Raw genomic sequence first — 25983 nt, 5'->3', positions numbered from 1 at the left:
ACTGCCGGTTTAGGCCCGATCCCACAGGGACATCCATCTCGCAATCTGGGACCGCTGGCTCCTAACCACTCACCTGCCTGCCTGCCTGATCGCCCCTAACCACTCTGCCTGCCAGCCTGCTCGCCCCCAACTGTCCCCCCTGCCAGCCTGCTCACCCCCAACTGCCCCCCTGCTGGCCTGCCCTCCCCCAACTGCCCTCCCCCCCCCTTGCCAGCCTGATCACCCCCAACTGCCCTCCCCTGATGTCCTGCTTACCCCTAACTGCCCTCCCCACCCCCCCCGCTGGCCTGATCACCCCCAACTGCCCTCCCCTCCTGGCCTGATCGCCCCTATCTGCCTCTGCCTCAGCCCCACCACCATGGCTTTGTCTGGAAGGATGTCCAGAAGATCTCCCGGTCTAATTAGCGTATTACCCTTTTATTAGTATAGATAGATAGTTTATTCTCTGGAGTTCCATAGAAGTCTTAGAAGAATCATTATTTTCATTAAAAATGATTCCACATCATCAATTATATATTCAGACATAAGATAAAAGGAGGCATGCTTTTCTGTATGTTATGACTTAACCCTTATGTTATTGCTTTTGCAGTGAAATTAGAATGATATTTTCATCTCCTGCTTGTCTGACTGCAAGTTTTTTAAAGAAAAGGTAATATTTACATGAGATTTACCTTCATTTAAAACACTGGGGAATTTTTTAAATGAAATCTTTCAAGTCAGTCATTTCAATTTGTGAATTTTGTTATCTATGAACAAAAAGTCCAACATAGAAAACTCCATGAGTTGTTACAGAATTCTTCCATTTTGTAAAGTAATTTTCTATTAATAATGGTAAAATAATTTTACCACTATTAAGTTGTAATTCCTATTTCACATTGTTTACTTCCTCGGCCCTGCCCTCCTCTGTTCTCTGACTGGGAGGAATGGTGTTCTTTTCTGGATCTTTGTTTCCATGAGTATTATCTCATTGCCTTTGTACTTAGAGGCCAAGGCTGTACTTGGCAGTTCTTATTGTGGTGGGATCAGTAAGGAAAACAGATCCTATTTATCTTATCTTTAACTATTCTCTCTACTGCAGAGGAAAATCTAACTTCATATTTGGTTTGACACTTGGTCTGACCTAGTAGTTTACATAATTCCTTTGCAACATACTCCATATTTTGTCTTCTATTTCTTCCCCTCCTGCTATGCTCAGCAGTACTGTGACTAAGAACCATGAAAAGATCACCTAGGCATTTTAAACATCTTAAGAGTTTACTTGAACAAATATTGATTCAAATGGGGTAGTGCCAAACTGGAAGTGGTTAGAAACGCACTGCAAACAGGGAGCCAGGGGAAAGGCTGACATAGAGAAAGTGCAGAAGCGAAGAAAGGAAATGATTTGATTGGCTGTAGCTTTAAGCCTAGTTGGCTGTTTGTGAATGCTTGTCCTTAGGTTTTGGTTTCATAACTTTGAGGCATTTATAGGCTTAGATTTTGTTTCTTTATGTAGGCCCCCATGCCATTAGAGCCGCCACAGTCCAATGGCTTTCTTGTTTAATTAAACAGTATACAAAGGGAGGTGAAGGTACAATAGCAACATGAAGGGACCCTTAGGCTTCCCTCTGCTTTCTCTGGAGGAGGGTACCCTGGGGTCTATTTGCAGCCAATATAACTCATTCCAGTCCTTTACTAGGCCAGGTCCCATCCCTCCCCTTTTGAGTTGGCCTCAAGTTGGCTCGCTGGTTCAGAAGATACTGGGTGTACACATCTTGTAACCGCTCCTGGCCACTAGGTGGTGCTTGCTTGACCCCAGTTGCAGCTATTCCTTGCCCCTACACAACTCAGTTGTTCCATTGGTTCAATTTTTTCTTCTTAATTTTTTTTCAATTACAGTTAACATTCAATATTATTTTGTACTATTGTCCCATTGGTTCTTAACCCAGCTGCATTCTCAGCCACTCCAACAACTTCACCTGGGCACCAGAGCAGCCCAGGGCAGTTAACTGGCATGGCTTCCCACTGGCAACTCATTAGGCAATATATTTCTAGAGCTCAAAAAAAGTATTCCTGTTCACCTCTATGCATCCTGGACAAAGGTGAGAGAAGAGAAATCGGGACACTGCTTCTCTCTGCCGTTCCTCCCATTCGCTTTCCTCTTCTTACCGTCCTTCCAGGCTGAAAGTGAGGGACTCTGCCATACAGTGTATCTTCTTTCTTCCCTACTCTAGCCTCCTCCACACTAAGAATGGCTTTGTTTTCCAGTTCTTTTTATTTATTTATTTATTTTTAATATATTTTATTGATTTTTTACAGAGAGGAAGGGAGAGGGATAGAGAGTTAGAAACATCGATGGGAGAGAAACATCGATCAGCTGCCTCCTGCACACCCCCTACTGAGTAAGTGCCTGCAACCAAGGTACATGCCCTTGACCGGAATCGAACCTGGGACCCTTGAGTCCGCAGGCCGACGCTCTACCCACTGAGCCAAACCGGTTAGGGCCAGTTTTGTTTTGTTTTTTAATCTATTGTTGACAGTATTACAGATGTCCCCTATTTTCCACTTCTTTCCTTCCACCCAGCCCCCACCCCACCCCAGGTCTTTCCTCACACTATTGTCTGTGTCCATGGGCTATGCATATATGCGTATATGTTCTTTGATTAAACTCTTCTCATTCCCTCCACCCTTCTGCCCTCTAAAATCTGTCATTCTGTTCCATTCATCCAGAGAGGGAACTCATGGACATGGGCACCGGGCCTCGTGTGTGTGTGTGTGTGTGTGTGTGTGTGTGTGTGTGTGTGTTGTTGTTGTTGTTGATATTGTTGTTGTTAATCCTCACCAAAGGATATTTTTCCATTGATTTTTAGAGAGAGTAGAAGGGAAGGGGGAGAGACAGAGAGAAACATCGATGTGAGAGAGACACATCTGAGAGAGCTACATCAATTGTTTGCTTCCAGCATGAGCCTGACCAGGGCCAGGGATCAAGCCTGAATCTGAGGTACGTGCCCTTGACCAGAATCTAACCTGGGACTCTTCAACCTGTGGGCTGACGCTCTATCCACTGAGCAAAACTGGCTAGGGCTATATACATGTTTTTTCCAATTAGCAATTATCACGCCTCGGATAAACCTCATTGGCTACGATACTGCCACTGCACAAAGCTATATATATAATTTTTTAAAGTGGAAATGTATCCTCCCAGGAATGATGAACCTCAAGGTTTTGTCTTAAGATGTCAAAGGCTGGCCCTAGCCAGTTTGGCTTAGTGGATAGAACGTTGGCCTATGGACTCAAGGGCCCCTGGTTGGATTCCAGTCAAGGGCACATGCCCGTGTTGCAGGCTCAATTCCCAGTAGGGGGCGTGCAAGAGGCAGCCAATCAATGATTCTCATCATTGATGTTTCTATCTCTCTCTCCCTCTCCCTTCCTCTCTGAAATCAATAAAAATATATTTTAAAAAATTAAAAAAGATGTCAAAGGCTGAAAAGAATATACTTTACAATACTTCGATTTAGTACTTGCATAATATTTTAGTCCTTTGGTTACTATTGATTTGTTAATCCAGCAAGCATAAAGTGTTTATTGATAGAACATAAAGACAAACTGTTTGGCAGAATGCATGCTCCTCACATATCACCAGCACAACCCAGGGAGGCAGGACACCTTTACCGGGCTTTGATAGTGCTTTTGAGGGGGGAAAGCCAGGTTGGAATTTATTAAAAAATTGGCAGTTTGGTTTAAGGCAAGTTTTTCAGTGTGGAAAGGAGACTTGGTTATGATTGGGAAAAGATACAAGGATCTTGGATGGATGGAAACTGCAAGGCAAGGATTTTGAGGCAAGTGGTTCAAAGAACTTGGCATAAACTATCTGTTGATGCTTCCCATGGGAGAGGTCATGGGTCTTTTCAGGAAGTTCCTATAATGAATAATCAAGCCATTTGCTTGGGCAGGTGTCTCTAGGAATAGTAAAATCATGCTAATGAAACAGTGGAATCCCAAAGTAATGTAACTGTAGATGGTAAGGAATGTGTGTATATGTGTTCATGTGTGTAGGGGGTGGGAGCGGGAGGAATATGTAGTTTCAGTTCCCTGTGTGCTGGCTGAATGGGGGTAAATGCTATCAGTTCTCAGACGCAGCATATAAAATTTTGCTATTACTGCAGCCCAAATTTTTAGCTACTCTAGAGATAGTACATTGTTACCTCCCCTCTTTTAGGAGAACATAAATTTCATGGGGTTTTTTTATGCCAAGGAAATGGATTATTTTGAAAGGAGGCAAGCTTTAAGAGAAAAGTTTATATTTGATTGGGGGGACAATGGTAAGATATGTACACATATAATCTTACCTTATAATAGACAAATATGCAAATTGACCGCACCTTCGCTACGCCCAAGCCACGCCCACCAATCAAGCCACGCCCACCAGCCATGCCCACCAGGAAACCGTTGCAGGGACGTTGGGGTGTGGCGGAGCCCAAGGCCAGGAAAGCCTCGGGCGGAGGCTTTCCCGGCCTTGGGCACCAGCAGGGAGCCTGCACTGATCGCAGGCAATGACCAGGGGGTCGGCTCCTACGATCCGTAGCAGGGACGCTGGGTGCGGCCGAGCCCAAGGCCACCGCCCGGGGCCAAGCCCCGACCCTGAAAGAAGGCAGAAGGCGGTGGCCACAGCCAAGGCCTGGGTCCCTGGTGCCGGCAGAAAACTGGTGCAGGCAGCCAGGTGAATGAAGGTCTATTGCACGAATCTTCGTGCAAACGGGCTACTAGTACCTTAATAAAAAAATTAAAAAAAAGAAAAGTTTATATTTGATATGTACTAAAATAAAACTAAATAATGATATATGAAGTTTAGAAATGTTCCTTTCCATTTGTTTATGCGTGTTTTTGCATTTCTTGTATCCAAAGAGAATCTGGAGAAATGAATTCCATTGATGTGGACTTACAAATGGCAAAAGATACCTTTGAGAAGTTAACAAAAAAGGAATGGATTTCTTTCATGGTAATGTTATCAGTGAACGTGGTGGGTCCCCTTCCCCACTGGGTGCTGGGGGTCGTCGGGTCCTTACCATATCTCGAGAAAAAGAATTTTCTGAGACTCACACAGGAGGATGAGTGGTTTATATTTGCATGAATTACACCCTTGGGTTTGCAAAGTCCCACTTCCCTTAATCCAGTCCTGAAAGGTATGCAGCTGGGGCTGTGGCAGAGCTAGAAGCAAAGCCAGAGTCCAAAGGTCCATCCGATGGTGGAGCTGGGCCTGGGACAGCATTAGGCTTGTTGCAGTCCATTAGTCCATTGTGTGTGGGGTCCACATGGCTGTGGGCCCTGTGGCCGAAGGCAAGGGAGCCGAGGGTGCGCCCCCTGCAACAAGAGTCCCAAGAGCAAAAGGGAGACAAGAGCAACCGGAGAGTGAACTCCTTTGTTTAAGAGATTAAGGACCTCAAATCTCCCTGCTCTTGCAGTGGCCATGCTTCCTCTAGCCAATGACCTGTTCCCAGGTGTGACTGACAGACAAGTACCTTCCCTATTTCACCCAGACCTTACTGGGCATGTGTCTGTTCTCTCCCTGTCCAGTCCCTTCCCCCGGTGGGGACAACCTAGTGGCTTCCTGGGGAGTGTTAAACCACAGCTTCCTCGAAAAGCTGTACAAATGGCAAGCCTTCTCTTTGCTCCTTTCCAGTTATTAATAACTGGGCTAAATTATAACGGTATCAGTAAATGTCGATATTTACTTGAGAAATAGAATTTCCTTACAGGAACCATTATGATTGCAGTTTTTGTTGGGAGTTGAGTGAGGGGCACCTGATGGAGGGAAAGGACAATGTTCACTGTGGTTATTATATTTCAGTTGCTGTATTAAGCACTGGCTCTTACTTTCGCTTTGAACACTTAAATGTACAATAGATGACAATATTTTAATTTTCTTTCTTTCTTGATTATAAATTTTATTTAAAACATATTTTTATTGATGTTTAGAGAGAGGAAGGGAGAGAGAGAGAAACATCAATCAGTTGCCTCCCGCACAGGCCCCAAATGGGGATCAAAGTCGCAACTTAAGGTATGTTCCCTGACCGGGAATTGAATCTGCCACTTTTGGGGTACAGGATGATGCTCCAACCAACCAAGCAGGGTAACAATATGTTTATTTTCAATATGAGAAAACCATTACTTGAGAAGTAAATAACCTCTATCATGTTTGGGAAGCAGGATAACCCTGGACTAAGAGACCAAAAAGGCTGGTCTCTATTTTTTTTTTAGATGAATTTCAAATCTAGCTGAGGTCACTCTGCTACTGATTCATCCCTTATCCTGAGAAAACTAATTTCATCACTTATCCTGAGAAAACTAAGAACACTGATATAATAATAATAATAATAATAAATAGTACTTTACAGTTTATTGTTTTATATATCATCTTGTTTAACCTTTATGTCATGTAGAGGCAGACACTATAGCTGAGTATCTACTATCTATTAGATAGAATAAATAATGCTAGCTGTTATCACAAACAACTTCTAAACTTCAGTGGCTTAATACAATGAAGATTTGTTTTCCACATCATAATTCCATGAGGATTGAAGATATGAGGTACCTGTAGGGAGAAATTGTTTTCCCCTCTATCCTTCTTAGTTTCACTGGGTGAGACCCTACAAAATAGACTGAGAAAAGACAGGTTCATAGGTGAAAAACAAACCGAAGTTTATTTACATGTGCATCCTTCATATACACTCAGTGATGAGAAGTTTAATGGGGTGGTTAGAACTTGGGCTTATATAGCATCTTAGCAAAGTGCAATCATTTTGTAGAGAAGTGACCTGACAAAGGAAAAGGACTTTGAGCTTCTAGAGGTGCCAAATTGTGGGAGGGCAAATATATGGAGAAATGAATGGTAGAAAAGGGCTAGTTAGTAAGATTTGTTTGTGTGGATTTTCTCAGTGCCAGCTCATCTCTGCTCTAAGGTTGTTATCCTCTTCCTGGTACAGGAAGTTGGGGGCAAGAGAACACCTTCACCAAAGGAATTTATATTCAGTTGTCAGGTAAATAGAGGGGAAGCCAGAAAGCTTGTTCTAGTCTGTTTTTTCTTACTTGCCTTCAGCTCAAAATGATCCTCAAGCCCAGCCAGCATGGCTTAGTGGTTGAGTGTCGACTTATGAACCAGGAGGTCACAGTTCAATTCCCAGCCAGGGCACATGCCTGGGTTGCGGGCTCGATCTCCAATGGGGAGGTGTGTAGGAGGCAGCCGATCAATGATTCTCTCTCATCATTGATGTTCCTATGTCTTGCTCCCTCTCCCTTCCTCCCTGAAATAAATTAAATATATATATTTTAAATGATCCTCATGCCAGAGTGGCATATTTTGGGGTGGCATAGTCTGCTACCCTTCCAACCTCTGCACAGTTGAATTCAGGAGTGGCGCAGGCTCCTTCTTTCTGGGTTCTGGGTTCTGGGGCCACGAAATCCTCCAGTAGATCTTCTGTGTTTGGTTGGCAGATTAGGAAAGAGAGTATGTAAGGTCATGTGAGAGGTTTCTGGGGGGCCATGCCTGGAAATGTCATACATCACCTTCACTCACATTGCATTAGCTAGAACTCAGTCACATGGCCCCACTGACTGCGGGGAAGCCTAGAAAATACCATCTTCCGGTGAACCCAGGAGGAAGCTGCAACAGGACTGGAGAAGGTAAGACATGGCATTTTCTCTGCCGGGGCAGATTTTAGCCCAGGCAGATCTGGGTATGGATCCCTGCTCTGCCACTTTCTAATTGAACAACCTCCACAAGTCACTCGGCACCGACAAGCACATGTGATTCACTTTTATTTCCTTATGCACCCCAATATAAAATCGCAACGATGGCTCTCATATACTACTTCAGGGGCATTTGGGATGCAAGGAATGATGAACAACAGGTTTCAGGAAAACTAAATGGTTATTCTAATTGGAAAGTAGTGGAAGGAAACCCCTGGTCCCAAAACTTACCCTGGGCCTTCCTTCCTCTGTCCCATTTCAACTGCAGATAACTACATGTCTCAGGGATAATCTACTCGGAGCTCTTCCATGCCGTTCTCCACACCAAGAAGCGCTATCAGTTTTCCTTCTGCTCCCACAATGTCCTGTGATGCATGATCCTAGGAACTGGGAAAGGCTGGTGGTTCCGTTTGCACAGACTGTTTGTACAATGAGTGACCGATCTTTACGAGTCCTGAGTAAGTTTGATTACTTTCATGTTACTTTATTTGAGCTCTCAATAGAGTCACTGTCTGAAGTAGAAGTTGTAGCAAATTTTGAATAGATTTCAAAATATACAAATACTTGAGTACATGATATGTGAATTATTGAAAAGATAAACCTAAAGCAATTATAATCATTACTGTTAAACAAGGCATGTATAATTCTTAGACTTGGACATGCCTTTGACATCAGAGTTTAGTAACCGAAGAGGATCCAGTCATGATAAATCCATTTTAAAACGTTTTGCTCGTGCTGTTTTAAAACTTTAGACATTTTAACCAGAGGGGATGAAAAGGAATGGTAAGCTTTGTGTTCTTATTGTTTATTTTATTCACTACAACAGGATGTCTTTTTACAATTTTAAGCTAGTGTTCAAGGTCCAAAACTTAAAAGGAACAAAGGATATATACAGTGAAATATAAGCCACCTAGTTCCCCTCTCAGAAAGCAATTACTGAATATAGTTTCTTGTGTAACCTTTGAAAGATATTATGTATAAGAACATACAGAAGTGCATTTTTTAATGGTAGCATACCATTCACATTCTTTGGCAACTTGCTTTTCCCCATTTAACAGTATATCATGGAGCGCATTCTGCTGTTGGACCTATAGAACTGCCTTATTCTATGTAATGTCTGAATAGTTTCCATTGGGAAGATATACTATGAATAGTTGTTTCTAAATGTTTGCTATCATAACAGTGCTAACATGCATTTCTTTGTGCATATATAAATGTACACAGTCAGGGAAAATTCCAGAAAGTAAAATTACTAAGTCTAATTGTATATGCATTTAAAATTTTGAGAGATTTTGCCAAATGACCCTCCACAGAAGTCTGGGCCACCAGGTAGCCCCACTTCCAGTGGCCACCATCCACACTGTAGTCTAAGTAAAATGCACCCCTGGAGTTGGGCAAAGTAGCCACCAGGACAGAGGATGTATGTTTACACTTCACAACAAATATGACAGCAGCAGCCCATGAATTCATTTTTCTACAGTGTTATCAAACTTTTGGTCTTTCCCATTCTGAAAAAAAAATAATCTCTTAATTTAATTTTCTCATTAAGAATGAGGTTGTGCTGGTTTTCTTTTGTTGTTTGTTTGTTTTGTTTTATTAATCCTCATCTGAGAATATTTTTCCATTGACTTTTAGAGATAATGCAAGGGAGAAGGAGAGACAGAAAGAGAGAAACATCAATGTAAGAGAGACACATCGATTGGGTGCCTCCGGCAAGTGCTCCAACTGGGGCTGGAGATCGAGCCTGCATCAGAAATACGTGCCCTTGACCGGAATCGAACCCAGGACCCTTCAGTCCTCAGGCAGACGCTCTATCTCCACTGAGCCAAACAGGCTAGGGGGTGCTGGTTTTCGTATATCTCAGTTCATTTGTAGATCATATCTGGGAACTAGCAGTTCTTCTCTCTTGCCCATTTTTCTATCTGTTGTTAGTTTATATTTAGGAGGTTTCAAACTATTATGGCAGCTAATCCTTTATCAACAATATGAGTTATAAATTTTTTCTTTAGGTTATTAAAATTGATTTTACTTTGTGGTATTTTTGCCATGCATGATTATTTTTAAACATGTTTATGAAAGCCTACTATATTAGCATTTTCCTTTATGGTTTCTGAGTTTGGGGTCAGACTTCAAAAAGACTATCTCGCCCTAACTGGTCTGGCTCAGTGGATAGAGCGTTGGCTTGCGGACTGAAGAGTCCCAGGTTCGATTCCAGTCAAGGGCATGTATCTTGGTTGCGGGCACATTCCCATTTGGGGGTGTGTAGGAGGCAGCTGATCGATGTTTCTAACTCTCTATCCCTCACCCTTCCTCTCTGTAAAAAAATCAATCCTATCTAATAATAGAGTAATATGCAAATTAACCATCACTCCACAACAAAATGGCGGCCCCCATAGCCACAAGATGGCAGCGCCCAGTCCCCTCAGCCCCGCTGCTGGAGTGTCTGGCCTGTCCGACCAGCAAACAGAGCCTGGACAGCAGGGCATGGCGGCTTCCTTAGTGCGGCAGCGGGGAAGCCCCAGGCCCTGCAGACAGAGCCTGAACAGCAGGGCATGGGGGCTTCCTTAGTGCAGAGGTGGCGTGAACACCCCTAGGCCCAGCAGACAGAGCCCAGACAGCAGGGCTTGGGGGCTTCCTTAGTGCAGAGGCAGCGTGAACACCCCTAGGCCCAGTAGACAGAGCCCGGACAGCAGGGCTTGGGGGCTTCCTTAGTGGGCAGTGGCGGTGGGAACACCCCCAGGCCCCGCAGACAGAGCCCAGACAATAGGGCATGGGGGCTTCATTAGTGTGTCCCTGTCAGTGAAGCCCCTAGGCCGGGCAGACAGAGCACATTGCAGGGCATTGGGGCTTCCTTTGCATGGCGCATGGCAGCAGCAGGCAGAGAGCGGAGAGCAGGGCATGGGGGCTTCATCTCCATGGCTGCAGGGAAACCTCCAGGCCCTGCAGAGAGCAGAGAACCATGGGGAGTGAGCCTAAGCCATCAGTAGGACATCCCCTGAGAGCTCCTGGATTGTAGAGGGTGCAGGTTGGGCTGACAGACCCCCGTGCATGAATTTCGTGCACTGGGCCTCTAGTAAAATTAAAAAAAAAAAAAAAGACTATCTCACTCTCAAACAAAAAAAAAACAAAACATTCCCATGCTCCAACTAGAATTTTTATGTTTAAATCTTTGATCCATATGTAGTTTATCTTGATTAAATTTTTTTCTAGATCAGTTTCCACTTGTCCCCAGACATTTATTGAGTGATCTGTTTCATTGCCATTAATATGCAATGCCACCTTTATCATATACTAACCTCTCATGTACATTTGGATCCATTTAGGGAATTGTGCTACATTGATCTGCTTTTCATGCATTTGGGTCATACTATTTTAATGACATTAGTTTTATAATATATTGTAACATTTGGTAGGTTTATCCTGTAAAGGTACAATAATCTAGATTGTAACCTCAGTAATATTAAAATATTGTTATTGATATAATTTTATATGAAAATATATCCGTATATACCAGTTGTGTATAAAATCTGAAGACATAGATATTATTTTTTACAGATTGAAAATACCCTTGATGACATTGTATGTGTATATGTATTCACCTATGTATGTTCTCAGACTTTATAAATAACCTATAGAACTTTCAGTTTGAAAATCATGAAATCAGTCAAGTAATCAAGCATAAATACGAACTATCAACACATTTCTTTAGAATCCCAAATTTGAGCTTTTAATTCCAATAGTACTTAATCAGGGAAAATATTTTTTCTGTAGTAAATGTTGTCCAGGATGATATCCTTAGAAAACATATTTTATGGGTTTTATAATCATAAATGGAAAATATCTATTTCTCACATTAAAGAAGCCAGTAGAAACTGAGGGAGTATTTTTGAGGGGGGCAGAGGAGTATATATTTATCATGGCTGATTTTGCATCCCTCAGAGAAGTGTTGGGCATCTTTGCAAGAGTCTTCTCTCAACACACTGGTCCAGATGCTTAAATCAGCCATCATTGCTCAAATGACTTTCTGGACTGAAACACATCAGAATACCTGCAATGTTAAAGCTCTTCTAGAAATGATGAAAGAAGTGTATAAGGTAAGTGTGCATCTAAAGGAATGTATATACCATCTTGCTAAATACAAATCTCTTAGGTCTCAGACAATTGGAGTCTTGTTCTGTTATGTTTTTCATTACAGAAAGAGAATATTTTATTCAGCCTTAATAATTCAAAATTTTGCTTGTTTTGCTAACTGGATAGACTCTGGAGGAATATATTACATATTAGTTGCACAAACACTACTCAAATATGAGAGTGGTTTAGTATTTTCATTAGAATGCACAGCATAATCTAGAAGTAACCTAAGGTTAGGCTACTAACAAACTTAATATTGTTAGGGGATAGGAGAGGAGCCAGAGCATTTTCAATAAAACAAGAGAATTCAGTTGATATCATTCCATTAAAAATTAGCTAAAATAAGATTCTTTTACAAATAAATTACTAAATGGCAATCAGAGCAAATTCACCATAAAATATCAATCTCAATAGGAGAAAATATTACATACAAGAGTTAATGCTTTTCAGAAGTACTATTATAATACTATTTCTAAAGTAGTATATTTCTTTTTTTCTCCAGCTTTATTGAGATATAATTGACATATAATATTGTGTAACTTTAAGGTGTACAGTGTGTTGATTTGGTACACTTTATATATTACAAAATGATTAACACCATAGCTTTAACTAACACCTCCATCACCTCATGTAATTACTGTTTGTTTATTGTGGTGATGACACTTAAGATCTACTTGCAACTTTCAAGAACATAGTATAGTGCAGTTGACTGTAATCACCATGTTGTACATTAGATCCACAGAATTTATTCATTTTATAATTGGAAGATTGTACACTTTGACCAACATCTCCCCATTTTCCTTAACCCCAAGTCCCTGACAGCCATCATTCTACTTTCTGTTTCCATTAGTTCAGCTTTTTTAGCTTCCACATATAAGTGAATTCATACAGCATTTGTCTTTCTCTGTCTGCCTTATCCCTAGCATAATGTCCTCAAGGTCTATCCATGTTGTCCCAAATGTAAGGATTTCCTTCTTTCTCGTGGTTAAATAATATTTCATTATATATGTGAAAAGAAGTGTATAAGATAGATGAATGAACATCACATATTCTTTATTCATTCATCCATCCATGGATGCTTAGGTTGTTTCTTTCTTAGCTACTGTACATAAGACTGCAATAAACATGGGGGTGCAGATATCTCTTTGAGAGAGTGATTTAATTTCCCTTAGATAGATACCCAGAAGTGGGATTACTGCATCATATGATAGTTCTGTTTTTAATTTTGTGAGAAACTTCCATGCTGTTTCTATAGTTCTCTTTTCTTCACATCTTCACCAACACTTGTTATCTCTTGTCATTTTGATGGTAGCCATCCTAACAGGTGTGAAGTGTTATCTCCTTGTGGTTTTGATTTGAATAGAAATATCTGTTCAGTTCCTCTGCTCATTTTATTTTTTAAATATATTTTTATTGATTTCAGAGAGGAAGGGAGAGGGAGAGATAGAAACATCAATGTTAAAAGAGGATCATTGATTGGCTGCCTCCTGCACACCCCCTAATGGGGATCGAGCCCACAAAAAGGCTATGTGTCCTTGACTGGAATCAAACCCGGGTCCCTTCAGTCTACAGGCCGATGCTCTATCCACTGAGCCAAACCGGCTAAGGCTCCTCTGTTCATTTTATTTTTTTACATTTTAAAAATTTATCTTTATTTTGAAAGCTTTACAGATGTTTCCTTCCCCCTCCCTCCCCTTTGCCCCTTTCTAGCTCACACCCACCCCCTTCCTCAGGCCTTCACCACACTATTGTCTGCATCCATTGCTTATGCTTATATGCATACATGTTTTTACTTTTTTTTCCCCCTTAGGATCACAGTATATATTTTTAAGTCTTTATTGTTTAAAGTATTACATATAGTATTACATATGTCTCCTTTTTTCCCCACTGACCTCTCTCCGGCCACCCCCACCCCCCAGCACATGACCTCACCCCCCTAGTGTCTTGTGTCCATTGGTTATTCTTATATGCATGCATACAAGTCCTTTGGTTGATCTCTTACCCCCCACCCCCACCCTCCCTTACCTTCCCTCTGAAGATTGATGCTTCTATGTCTCTGGATCTATTTTTCATCAGTTTATGTTGTTCATTATATTTCACAAATGAGTGAGATCATGTGATCATCTTTCTCCAACTGGTTTATTTCGCTTAGCATAATGCTCTCCGGGTCCATCCATGCTGTTGCAAATGGTAAGAGTTCTTTCTTTTTTAAAGCAGCGTAGTATTCCATGGTGTAGATGTACCACAGGTTTTTAATCCACTCATCTGCTAATGGGCACTTAGGTTGTTTCCAAATCGTGGCTATTGTAAATTGTGCTGCTATGAACATAGGGGTGCATATGTCCTTTCTGAGTGGTGTTCTGATTTCTTGGGATATATTCCTAGAAGTGGGATTACTGGATCAAATGGGAGTTCCATTTTCAATTTTTTGAGGAAACTCCATACTGTTCTCCACAGTGGCTGCACCAGTCTGCATTCCCACCAGCAGTGCACGAGGGTTCCTTTTTCTCCACTTGTCGTGTCGATTTGTTGATGATAGCCATTCTGACAGGTGTAAGATGGTATCTCATTGTCATTTTAATTTGCAACTCTCAGATGATTAGTGACTTTGAGCATGTTTTCATATGATGCAGAAAAAGCATTTGATAAAATCCAACACCCTTTCTTGATAAAAACTCACAGCAAAATGGGAATAGAGGGATCATATCTCAACATAATAAAAGCCTTATATGACAAACCTACAGCCAACATCATACTCAATGGGCAAAAACTAGAATCATTTCCCCTAAGAACAGGAACAAGACAGGGATGCCCACTCTCACCACTACTGTTCGACATAGTACTGGAAGTGCTAACCATAGCCATCAGACAAAAAGAAATAAAAGATATCCAAGTTGGAAAAGAAGAAGTAAAACTATCACTATTCGCAGATGACATGATATTGTACATTGAAAACCCTAAAGACTTCCTCAAAAAACTACTCGATTTAATAAATGAATTCAGCAATGTAGCAGGATACAAAATTAGCACCCAGAAATCTATGGCGTTTTTATACACAAATAATGAACCCACAGAAAGAGAAACAACAAAAACACTCCCATTTACCATCACACCAAAAAAATTAAAATACCTAGGAATAAACTTAACTAAGGAGGTAAAAGACCTGTACTCGGAAAACTACAGGATGTTGTAAAAAGAGATAGAGGAAGACATAAACAAATGGAAGAATATGCCGTGTTCATGGACTGTTAGAATCAACATCATTAAAATGTCCATTCTACCCAAAGCAATCTATAGATTTAATGCAATCCCCATTAAAATACCAATGGCATATTTCACATACCTAGAAAAAACTCTCCAAAAATTCATATGGACCAAAAATGACCCCAAATATCCGCAGCAATCTTGAGAAAGAAGAACTATGTTGGAGGGATCACAATACCAGATTTCAAGCTGTATTACAAAGCCACTATTCTCAAAACTTGCTGGCACAAGAACAGACATATAGAACAGTGGAACAGAACAGAGAACCCAGAAATCATCCCAAGCCATTATGCTCAATTAATATTTGACAAAAGAGGGAAGAGCATACAATTGAGTCAAAACAGTTTCTTCAATAAATGCTGTTGGGAAAACTGGACAGATACATGCAAAACAATAAAACTAGACCACCAACTGACACCATACACAAAAATTAACTCAAAGTGGATAAAGGACTTAAACGTAAGATGGGAAATCCTCTGCTCATTTTATAATCAGATTGGGGTTTTTTGTTCATTTTTATGAGTTATGTATATATTTTGGATATTAATCTCTTATCAGATAAACGATTTGCAAGTATTTTCTCCCATTCCATAGGTTGCCTTTTCATTTTGTTGACTGTTTCTTTTGCTGTGCAGAGGCTTTTTAGTTTGATGTCGTTCATTTATCTCGTTTGCTTTTGTTGCTTGTGCTTTTGGTCTTATATCCAAAAAATCATTGCCAAGACCAATGTCAAGGACCTTTTTCCTATGTTTCCTTCTAGGAGTTTTATAGGTTTAGATCTTATGTTTAAGTCTTTAATATATATGTATATATTAGTAGCCCTGTGCACGAATCCATGCACCAGTAGCTCTCTGCAGGGCCTGGCCGCTCCACGCCCGCTGCCCAGAGGCTCTCGGCGGCCCAGAGGCCCACTGTGGCTGGAGCGGGACACTTGCCTCGTCGCCATGGCGACGAAGCAAGCATTCCGCCAGGCCGCTCATGCTGCCCGCTCTCAGCAGCTGCCCCCCAGGACTGGGGGACTCTGGCTGGGCTGAGGGGACTGGGCGCCGCCATCTTGTGGCTATGGACAACTCCATCTTTGTGATAGAGTGATGATTAATTTGCATATTACCCTTTTATTAGATAGGATGGCCCTAATATGCAAATAGGCCAAACGGTGGAACAACTGAACCGCCGAACAACTGGTCGCTATGATGTGCGCTGACCACCAGGGGTTGCGCACAGAACATGGCGGGCGTCGGCCGTGGTGGGATGGTGGAGCAGGTAAGCGGGGGCACCAGACAAAGGCAGGTTACCAGTTCCTGTCATCGGGGTGAGCCTCTGGTGGTTACTGAAAATTCTTTGCTCCCGCATGCCATAGTCCTGCCCAGTGCTCACACCTGCTGCTGGCGCCGGCCCCACTCGCACCCGCTGCTGGCACCAGAGCCGCCGCTCGCACGCGCTGCCAGCACCCGGCACCGGTCCCGATCGCTCGGCACCGTCAGCGGGTGCAAGCAGCAGCTGCAGGTCCCGATCGCCCCTCAGGGCTTCTCCTCTCCCCCTGATCCTGAGGGCAATTGGGGCCGGCAGCCGCCTCTCACACCTACTGCCAGTGATGGCCCCACTCGCACCCACTCCTGGCGCCCAGTGCCAGTTCCCATCGCTCAGCACCATCAGTGGGTGCAAGGGCAGCTGCGATCCCCGATTGCCCCCAAGGACTTCTCCACCTCCCCCTGAACCTGAGGGGTGATCGGGGCAGCTGCCACCAGTCCCACCTACTGACGGCGCCGGTCCTGCTCGCACCCACTGCTGGCGCTGACCCCAATCGCTCCACCATCAGTGCATGGGAGGGAGCGGTGGCGGCGGGAGCGGGCTGCCAGCAGACAGGGGACCGGAGGCCGTGGCGGGAGGGACTGGGCAGGGGCACGGAGGATGGGCCGAGACCCGCCCCTGGGCCCACCATAGCCTCATGGCCCACAATTCCTTTCAAGGTGCACGAATTCGTCCACTGGGCCCCTAGTATGTATGTGTGTGCATATATATATATATATATATATATATATATATATATATATATATATTTTATTTTTTTAAATTGACTTCAGAGAGGGAGGGAGAGGGAGAGAGAAATAGAAACATCTTTGATGAGAATCACTGATTGGCTGCCTCTTACATGCCCCTCACTTGGGTGTGCCCTGACCGGAATTAAAACGTGACCTCCTGGTTCATAGGTCGAAGTTCAACCACTGAGCCACGCCAGTCAGGCAGCCATTAATCCATTTTGAATTAATTTTTCTGAGTGGTGTAAGATAAGGTTCCAATTTTATTCTTCTGCCTGTGGTTATCCAGTTGTCCTTGCTGCATTTGTTGAGGAAACTATCCTTTCCCTATTGAGTATTCTTGACTCCCTTGTCAGATATGCAAAGATTTATTTCTGGGTTCTTGATTGTGTTCTACTAGTCTATGTGTCTATTTTTATTCCAGTGCCATGCAGTTTTGATTACTATAGCTTTGTAGTATGGTTGTAAATCAGGAGGTGTGGTACCTCCAGCTTTGTTCTTCTTTCCCAGGAAAGCTTTAACTATTCAGGGTCTTTTATAGTTTCATACAATTTTAGAATTTCTTTCTACTTATGTAAAAAATGCCATTGGAATTTTGAGAGGAATTGCATTAAATCTATAGATGACTTTATGTAGAATGGGCATTTTAACAATATTAGTTTTTTTAATCCATGAACACAGGATATCTTTCCATTTCCTTGTGTTTTCTTCAACTACTTTTTATCAAAGTCTTACAGTCTCAGTGTACAGGTCTTTCATGTGCTTGGTTAGACTGATTCCTAAGTATTTCATTGGTTTTGATGCTATTGTGAATGATCAATTGGAATCTTAAGAAGACAAATATGAATCATGTGGAGTTGTAATGTATAAAAGGGGAATGTTTGGCGTAAAATAATTGAGGATTTAACAAGTGAGAAACTTTATGAGGACTTAAAGATGTTTTGTAATGGACCTCTCTCTGTGATGTGTACTTTTCATTTTCAATATTGGTTATTTGCTTTTTCTTCTGGATCAGTTTTACCAGGAAGCTGGGGGGTCTGTTGTTATTGTTTGTTTTTAAAAACCAACATTTAAAAATGTATTTATTATTTTAAATTATGGTTACATTCAATATTATTCTCTATTAGATTCAGATGTACAGCTAAGTGGTTAGAAAAAGGTACTTTACAGAGTGGTTCCCAACCCCCCCATCCCCCCCCTCGCTGCTTCAAGTACCCAGCCATTTTATTTGTTGATCCTCACTCCTGTACATCTGATTTCTCTCTCCCTAATTTATGTTCTTAGATTCTTTATTTCCTGCCTTTCATCTTTTGAATTCATTCGATTTGATGGAGCTTTATTTAGATTACTGATTTGCCAATGTCTTCTTCTGAAAGGCCTTCTTGAACCCTTTAATTCCTTCTCCAATGAGAAACTGTCTCCCTGATGCCTGATTACTTGTTGTTTTCATCTACTAGACCATGGATCACCAGTTGGCTGTTTATGCCCATGGGCAGCTTATTGAAACACATCCACACTCACTTGTTTACATATTGTCTCTGACTATTTTGTGCTATAAAATATCAGGGTTGAATAGCTGCAGCAGAGACTGTATAGTCCCAATCTCAAAATATCTGTAGCCATCTTGGTTTGGGTTAATTTGCATGCTCGCTCTGATTGGATGGTGGGCGTGGCTTGTGGGTGTGTCGGAGGTATGGTCAATTTGCATATTTGTCTATTATTAGGTAGGATGCCCATTTAGGGCAGTCGGACATCCCTCTCACAATCCAGGACTGCTGGCTCCCAACTGCTTGCCTGCCTGCCTTCCTGATTGCCCCTAACCGCTTCTGCCTGCCAGCCTGATCACCCCCTAACCACTCTGCTACCAGCCTGTTTGCCCCCAACTTCCCTCCTCTGCCGGCCTGGTCACCCCTAACTGCCCTCTCCTGCAGGGTTGATCACCTCCAACTGCCCTCCCTTGCAGGCCTGGTCCTTCTCAACTGCCCTCCCTTGCAGGCTGGGTGCCTCCCAACTGCCCTCTCCTGCTGGCCATCTTGTGGTGGCCATCTTGTGTCCACATGGGGGCAGGATCTTTGACCACATGGGGGCAGCTATATTGTGTGTTGCAGTGATGATCAATCTGCATATTACTCTTTTATTAGATAGGATAGAGGCCTGGTACAGGGGTGGAGGCCAGCTGGTTTGCCCTGAAGGATGTCCCGGATCAGGTGGGGGTTCCCTTGGGGCGTGGGGCGGCCTGAGCGAGGGGCCTGTGGTGGTTTGCAGGCCAGCCACGCCCCGTGGCAACCCAAGCAGAGGCCCTGGTATCTGGAATTTATTTTCCTTCTACAATTGAAACTTTGTAGCCTGGAGTGGAGCCAAGCCTGGGGCTCCCTCCGAGGCTGGCAGCCATTTCTGTTGGGGTTATAATTGAAACTTTGTTGCCTTAAGCGGGTGGGCCCGGCCAGGGTGTGCTGAAAGCTTTGCTTCCCCTGTTGCCGGCGGCAACCCTGGCCTGCTCTCTCAAGCTCCATTTTGCCGCCATTTGTTTGAATTTGTTTACCTTCTATAATTGAAACTTTGTAACTTGAGTGGAGGCTTAGGCCTGGCAAGGCAGGCGGAAAGCTTGGCTTCCTCTGTTACCTAAGAAACCTTGCTCTCTGTGGCTGTAGCCATCTTGGTTTGGGTTAATTTGCATGCTCGCTCTGATTGGATGGTGGGCGTGGCTTGTGGGAGTGGCTTGTGGGTGTGTCGGAGGTATGGTCAATTTGCATATTTGTCTATTATTAGGTAGGATGGAAAAAGGGCTGAACTTTTTTTTTTAAATATATTTTATTGATTTTCCACAGAGAGGAAGGGAGAGGGATAGAGAGCCAGAAACATCGATGAGAGAGAAACATCGATCAGCTGCCTCCTGCACACCCCCCACTGGGGACGTGCCTGCAACCAATGTACATGCCCTTGACCGGAATCGAACCTGGGACCCTTCAGTCCGCAGACTGACGCTCTATCCACTGAGCCAAACCGGTTTCGGCGAGGGCTGAACTTTTATGGTGCTTTTATTTTCAAGATCTGGGAACTGCTTCCAGAAAACTTGTGTCCTAAGAATTGCTGTACCATCTCCACTGCCAATTGGAGAAATTATAGATTTAAAAAAATGGAAGTTTTATAGAATTCTACTTCATCAGAGATTACATCATTTGTTAATAGAGAATGATATTCACAGGTCATATTCTCTTTAAGGTAAACAAAGCTACTTGTCAATTACCAGAGAATACTTTCATCATAAATGAACTCTCCACTATTTTGAACTTTATCGAACAAAGAAGAAGAATGTCCCATAGAGATAACAACCTGGTAAGAGTAACATTTTTCACTTCTGAGTGAAAATACCAAGAGGGCTCTGAATATTTTCATACTTTAAAGGGGGACCCATTAGTAGCTATGTAGGTATGTAGGTATCACGTTGACAAATCAACATTTGAAAATGTCCTTACTGGAATGCTGAATATGCTAAATTAGGTAATCATTGAAAACTTAAACATCTTTCACTCACAGAACAAATGCACTTTCTTAGAAATTTGTTTCTAAGTAATTTGGATTCTTAAAAAAAGATTCTAGAAAAATATAGAGGGAAATAATTTAAGGTGATGAAGTAAAGGAATGACATTTTTCTCTTCTTTTAATTATCAAAACTGTTAACCTGTTTGTTTCTTAGATAACTGCAGGAAACTTCAGTCCCATTATTTTCAGTGAATTTCCATTTGTCTTTAATTTGCTATCCAAAATTAAATTATGGCAAGCTGATTGCTTTATGAAACAACAGGTATGTATGCCTTACATTTTTATTATGTAAAATTTCAAACATACACAAAATAGAAATAATGGTGTAATGAATCCCATCACCAAGTTTTAGCAGTCATCAACATTTTGCTACACTTTTATTTATTACTTTTGTTGTTTTGTAGTTGTTAGTAATTTTGCTGAATTATGTTGAAGCAAATCCCAGACCCACCTTCTTCACCTCGCCATACTTCAGCGCGTTATTTCTGGTTGTTTCACTCTAATTTATGCTGAATGGGTTCAGTTAGTAACCACATGGTATTTCCATTGTAATGTTTCCCATTAACCTTGTATTTAATTATTCCATCCATTGTTTTGGTTAAAGTTTGCAAAACAGCAACATTTCTAATATTATCATTTCTTCCAAAGTTATGAACTGCAAAGAACATTTACTTTTTTTACTTTTTCTGTAAAGAACTTTTCCTCCTCAATCAGGGCTATTTGGCTCCCCTGAAAAATCATCCATATAGGAAGGTAGACTAATGCTTAATCCTTTTCCATGCATAGCAGTTGTATCAATTTATGTTACCACCAGCAATGCATGAAATGCCTCTTTTACACTATAACCAATGCAGAAAAGCTCTGTGATCTTTTCCAGTTCGATGTGTTAGCCATGATATTCCAATTTAATTTTTTTAATTATGTTTTTATTTGTTTCAGAGACAGGAAGGGAGGGAGGGAGGGAGGGAGGGAGGGAGGGAGGGAGGGAGAGAGAGAGAGAGAGAGAGAGAGAGAGAGAGAGAGAGAAAGAGAGAGAGAAAGAGAAAGAAACATCAATGATGAGAATCATTGATTGGCTGTCCCCTGCACACCCCCAACTGGGGATCAAGCTTGCAACCCAGGCATGTGCCCTGACCAGGAATCAACCTCTTGGTTCATGGGTCAAAGCTCAACCACTGAGCAACAGCAGCCGGCTCAATTTAACTTTAATTTACGTTTCTCATCTATATATATAAAAGCCTAAGTGACCGTTATGCGTTATGACCGAATGACAGGAATGACTGGAACGACTGGTCGACCAGTTGCTATGACACACACTGACCACCAGGGGGCAGACACTCAACAGAGGAGCTGCCCCCTGGTGGTCAGTACGCTCCCACAGCCAACCTCCCGCAGCCAGCCAACCACCCCCAGTCCCTCCCTATGGCCGGCCAACCTCCCGCGGTCCCTCCCCCCAGGCGGTTGCAGTCCCTCCCCCTGTTGTTTCCCCCGGCCAGCAGGCCCTGATTGACCTGGCCCTGATCAGCCCAGCACCAACTGGGACTGGGCGAGATGGCCCCGATCGGCCCTGATTGCCAGCCAGGCCTAGGCACCCCACCCATGCACAAATTCATGCACCGGGCCTCTAGTTGTTATAATGGGGAGGCCTCACTTTCTTTAGCTAATATCCATTGTTTTCATACTATGAGCAATACTGAAATGATCAAATAAATGCTCTTTTTCTCTCCTCTACCCAGTTTTAGTAACTATACTAAGTTCTTAGTTGTTACTCTTTGGATTTTCATATCTGTTGAAGAGTCTTAGAGCTTGAGCCCTGGCCGGGTAGCTCAGCTGATTAGAGCATCATCTCAATAGACCAAGATTTTGGGTTCGATCCCCAGTCATAACATATGAAAGGAGCAGTCAATGAATGAATAAATAAGTGGAACAATAAATCAATGTTTCTCTTTCTCTCTCTCTCTCTCTCTCTCTCTCTCTCTCTCTCTCTCTCTCTCTCCCCCCCATCCTCTCTCTCTAAAATCAATAAATAACAATGTCTTTAAAAGTCTTAGAGCTTGATTTGTAAGCCCCAAATGATATTCTTTTATTCCCAGTGAATTTATCCTGTTTTCCATTTAATCCCTTCCTTCCGTTCTTTTTCTGGTAGTTGTATTATTCCCACAAAACACTTACATGGTATTTTGTCTCTCTTGTCACCATCAGCCTTAGTTCTCAGTTGTACTCACCACATGCACCGTTATGCTAAAGATTTTCCAAACATTTTTTGATTGCTGAAGCTTGTTTTCTAGGCCATTCCTCAGGAAAGATTTGTATCTATTTTCTACGATATTTATAGAAAGACTGTAAGAGCCATAGCCAGTTTGGCTCAGTGTGGACCAAAAGGTCCTGGGTTTGATTCTAGTCAAGGGCATGTATCTTGGTTGCAGGCTCCTCCCCAACCCGGGAGGAAACCAATTGATGTGTTTCTCTCAATCGATGTTTCTCTCTCTCTTCTACTCTCCCTAAAAATCAATGGGAAAATATCCTCAGGTGAGGATTAGCAAAAGAAGAAAGGAAAGACCATAAGAGAGACTTTAAAGACTTACAGGAATCAGAAACATACCCATTACTTTTGCTAATAATTCAAAGGAAATGGGCCACCTAAGTGAAAAGTCTGGGACATCACATGCACAAAAGGAGTCATTTCAGTAATAAAATATTTCCTTTTCATTCCCTATTAATCATAGAGCTTATATGACACTTTCCAATGAGCAATGCCCTATAAATCCCTAAACACCACATCCTATATAATAAAAGCCTAATATGCAAATCAACCAAATGGCAGAATGACCGGTTGGTGGGGCCAGTGAGCGGGTGGCGCCAAACTAGCCAAGGTGGGTGCCAGCGGGCAGAGGGAGGGGATGGCAATCGGGGGGTGGCAGCAACCGGCAGTGGCAGAGGGGTGATGGGGGGGGGCAGGGCCAGCAGCTCACCGGCCAGCGCTGTCCCCCGATCACCCTGCCAGTCGCCTCCCACAGAGGGAGGCCAGACTGCAACCTTCAGTCAGACATCCCCTGAGGGCTTCCAGACTAAAGGCGCAGGCCAGGCTGAGGGAGCCCCCACCTCCACCCCCCCACCCCCAGTGCACAAACATACGTGCACCGGGCCTCTAGTTTATTAATAATATTCAACCTAGAGGGACAAAGTACATCCTGCTAAAAGCATTCCATAGTTAAGGACTCTCCCTTTAGTTACTGTTATTAGTGTCTATCATCAGATTGACTTGGTCATCACTTCTGTTTCCCAGCCACCTCTTTTTTTTTTTCCCCAATTTTTCTGACATTCCTGGTAATGGGAAAAAATAGATTAAATCTTTCCTTCCTAACTTTCCCTTAAGTTCCCTGTAAGCAAATTTTTTCCTCTACTTTATTTTCTTCTATAGAAATTTTCTGTCTAACCTGTCTACTCTGTTAGTGAGGGTTGAGTGGATAGTGGACCCAGGCAAGTTACATACTATGAAGGATTGGGAAATATTTGAGGACAAGAAAATTCTTAGTTGTAGTTGTCATGGGTGAAGTCACAAAGCATGTTACACAATCCTGTCCTCCAGAGGAGAGATGATGACATAGTCAAAATTGTAAGCTCCAAACTAGATTATCAATTCAAATGCACAAATATAGAAATGGGAAACCAATACATGGAGAACGGGAGTAGAGAAACTGGAAAATAAGATATACAGGTTTCAAGTCCAATTCTTGGGTAGGTGAGAGAAGCCTGGCCAACACCAGGACACATATACCTTTCCCTGTTACAGTCAGTGCAGGATATTGCTGGCCACTCCCTGGCTCAGAGTCACAGGACATGCAGCTTTGCAGTCAGTATTGCTGAAGTGTCCCAGAGCTGCAGATTCCAAGGCCACAAGAGGAGATGACTCACCTCCAGAAAGGACTAGAAATGGCACTTGTTCCATCTCCCTACAAATGTGGAGCTTCTTGTTTTGTTTTTTTGTTTTAACATATTTGTATTGATTTCAGAGAAGAAGGGAGAGGGAGAAAGATAGAAACATCAATGATGAGAGAGAATCATTGATTGGTTGCCTCCTGCACAGCCCCTACTGGAGATCGAGTCTGCAACCTGGGCATGTGCCCTTGACCGGAATTGAACCAGGGACCTTTCAGTCTGCAGGCCAATGCTCTATCCACTGAGCCAAACCAGCTAGGGCTGTGGAGGTTCTTTACAACAAAGATCTTAGGGAAAAACCAGAAGAATCTAGTGGAATCACATATAATTTCTCAGTATATAGTAGCAGAGATCTTGGACAGGGCTTCCCAAGCCCAGAGCCATATGCTTATAAAGTGCTAATATGGGCAACCACACGCAGTCTGGAAACCTGGAATACGATAGTTATTATCCACCTTTCTTGCTGTCACAATGGTGGCATTGGTTTATGAGACCTAAATACTCTTTTATTGTCCTTGTGATAAAGGTCTAAGCAAGGATAGTAATTCCAACACTAGATTTCTAATCCAAGGGAGTTTAGCAGAAACAAGAGCAGGGAGCTAAAATGGTGAGGGCATGTTGAGAATTTAGAAAAGCTTAATGGAAGTACTATGTAGAGTAACAGAGAACCCTACATAGGGTTCTCTCGCTGCAAGTCTTTCCTCTAGTCTGTTTTCTACATCTCACATTATCCCTGAGCTTCTAAACTGCCTGAACATTTTTGAGAATTATTGTGCTAACACTCTTCTTCTTAAAAACTGGTTGGAGAATGTCTCTTCATGGTGAACACTATTACTTTTAAGGATCATGTTTACCAAATAAGTGATCAGAGATAGCTTTTAATTACTTATCTGTACATCCATGATGATTAATCCCTTGTACAAAATTCCTAGATACCTTTTTATCTTCCATAATGTACATATGATGCTCTTTTCCTTAAATAATTACAATATGAGCATATATAGCAATGGTAGGCATAATTGTATGTTAGACAAAATGGATTTATCTGAAATGTTAAGTATTTCCTAATATTCCTGTGAAGATTCCTAAAGTATTTCTTTTTCTAGGAGTCACAAATTGCGCATATGATTTCACCAGGAAAGAATGAATTCTCTCCATCACCCATATTTTTACTTCGAGTCAGACGAAGTCTCCTAGTTGATGATGCTCTGCGTCAATTATACCAAGCGGAAGTCACTGACCTTCGGAAAGGATTGGTGGTACAGTAAAAAAAGTTTCATTGAACATTTTTGCTAATGTGGGAGAGAAGCATTTATTTAATGTAGCAAAGGAAGAGCCTGCATTT

General features: G+C 42.4%; 1 protein-coding gene across 1 annotated transcript in view; it reads left to right on the top strand.

Annotated features, from left to right (window-relative positions):
* HERC6 (HECT and RLD domain containing E3 ubiquitin protein ligase family member 6) overlaps positions 1–25983 on the top strand; it is a 65742-nt gene that overhangs the window by 26137 nt on the left and 13622 nt on the right. Inside the window, exons 10-16 of the mRNA XM_079783698.1 lie at positions 590–649; positions 4882–4975; positions 7991–8180; positions 11662–11816; positions 20379–20492; positions 20854–20961; positions 25745–25897. Coding sequence (XP_079639824.1) covers positions 590–649; positions 4882–4975; positions 7991–8180; positions 11662–11816; positions 20379–20492; positions 20854–20961; positions 25745–25897 — 874 coding nt within the window. The remainder of the gene's footprint in view (positions 1–589; positions 650–4881; positions 4976–7990; positions 8181–11661; positions 11817–20378; positions 20493–20853; positions 20962–25744; positions 25898–25983) is intronic.

Source organism: Cnephaeus nilssonii, assembly GCF_951640355.1.
Source record: "Cnephaeus nilssonii genome assembly, chromosome: 1".
Classification (NCBI taxonomy): domain Eukaryota; kingdom Metazoa; phylum Chordata; class Mammalia; order Chiroptera; family Vespertilionidae; genus Cnephaeus; species Cnephaeus nilssonii.
The sequence above is the reverse complement of the archived record's forward strand: the minus strand, read 5'-3'. Positions and strand labels throughout refer to the sequence as shown.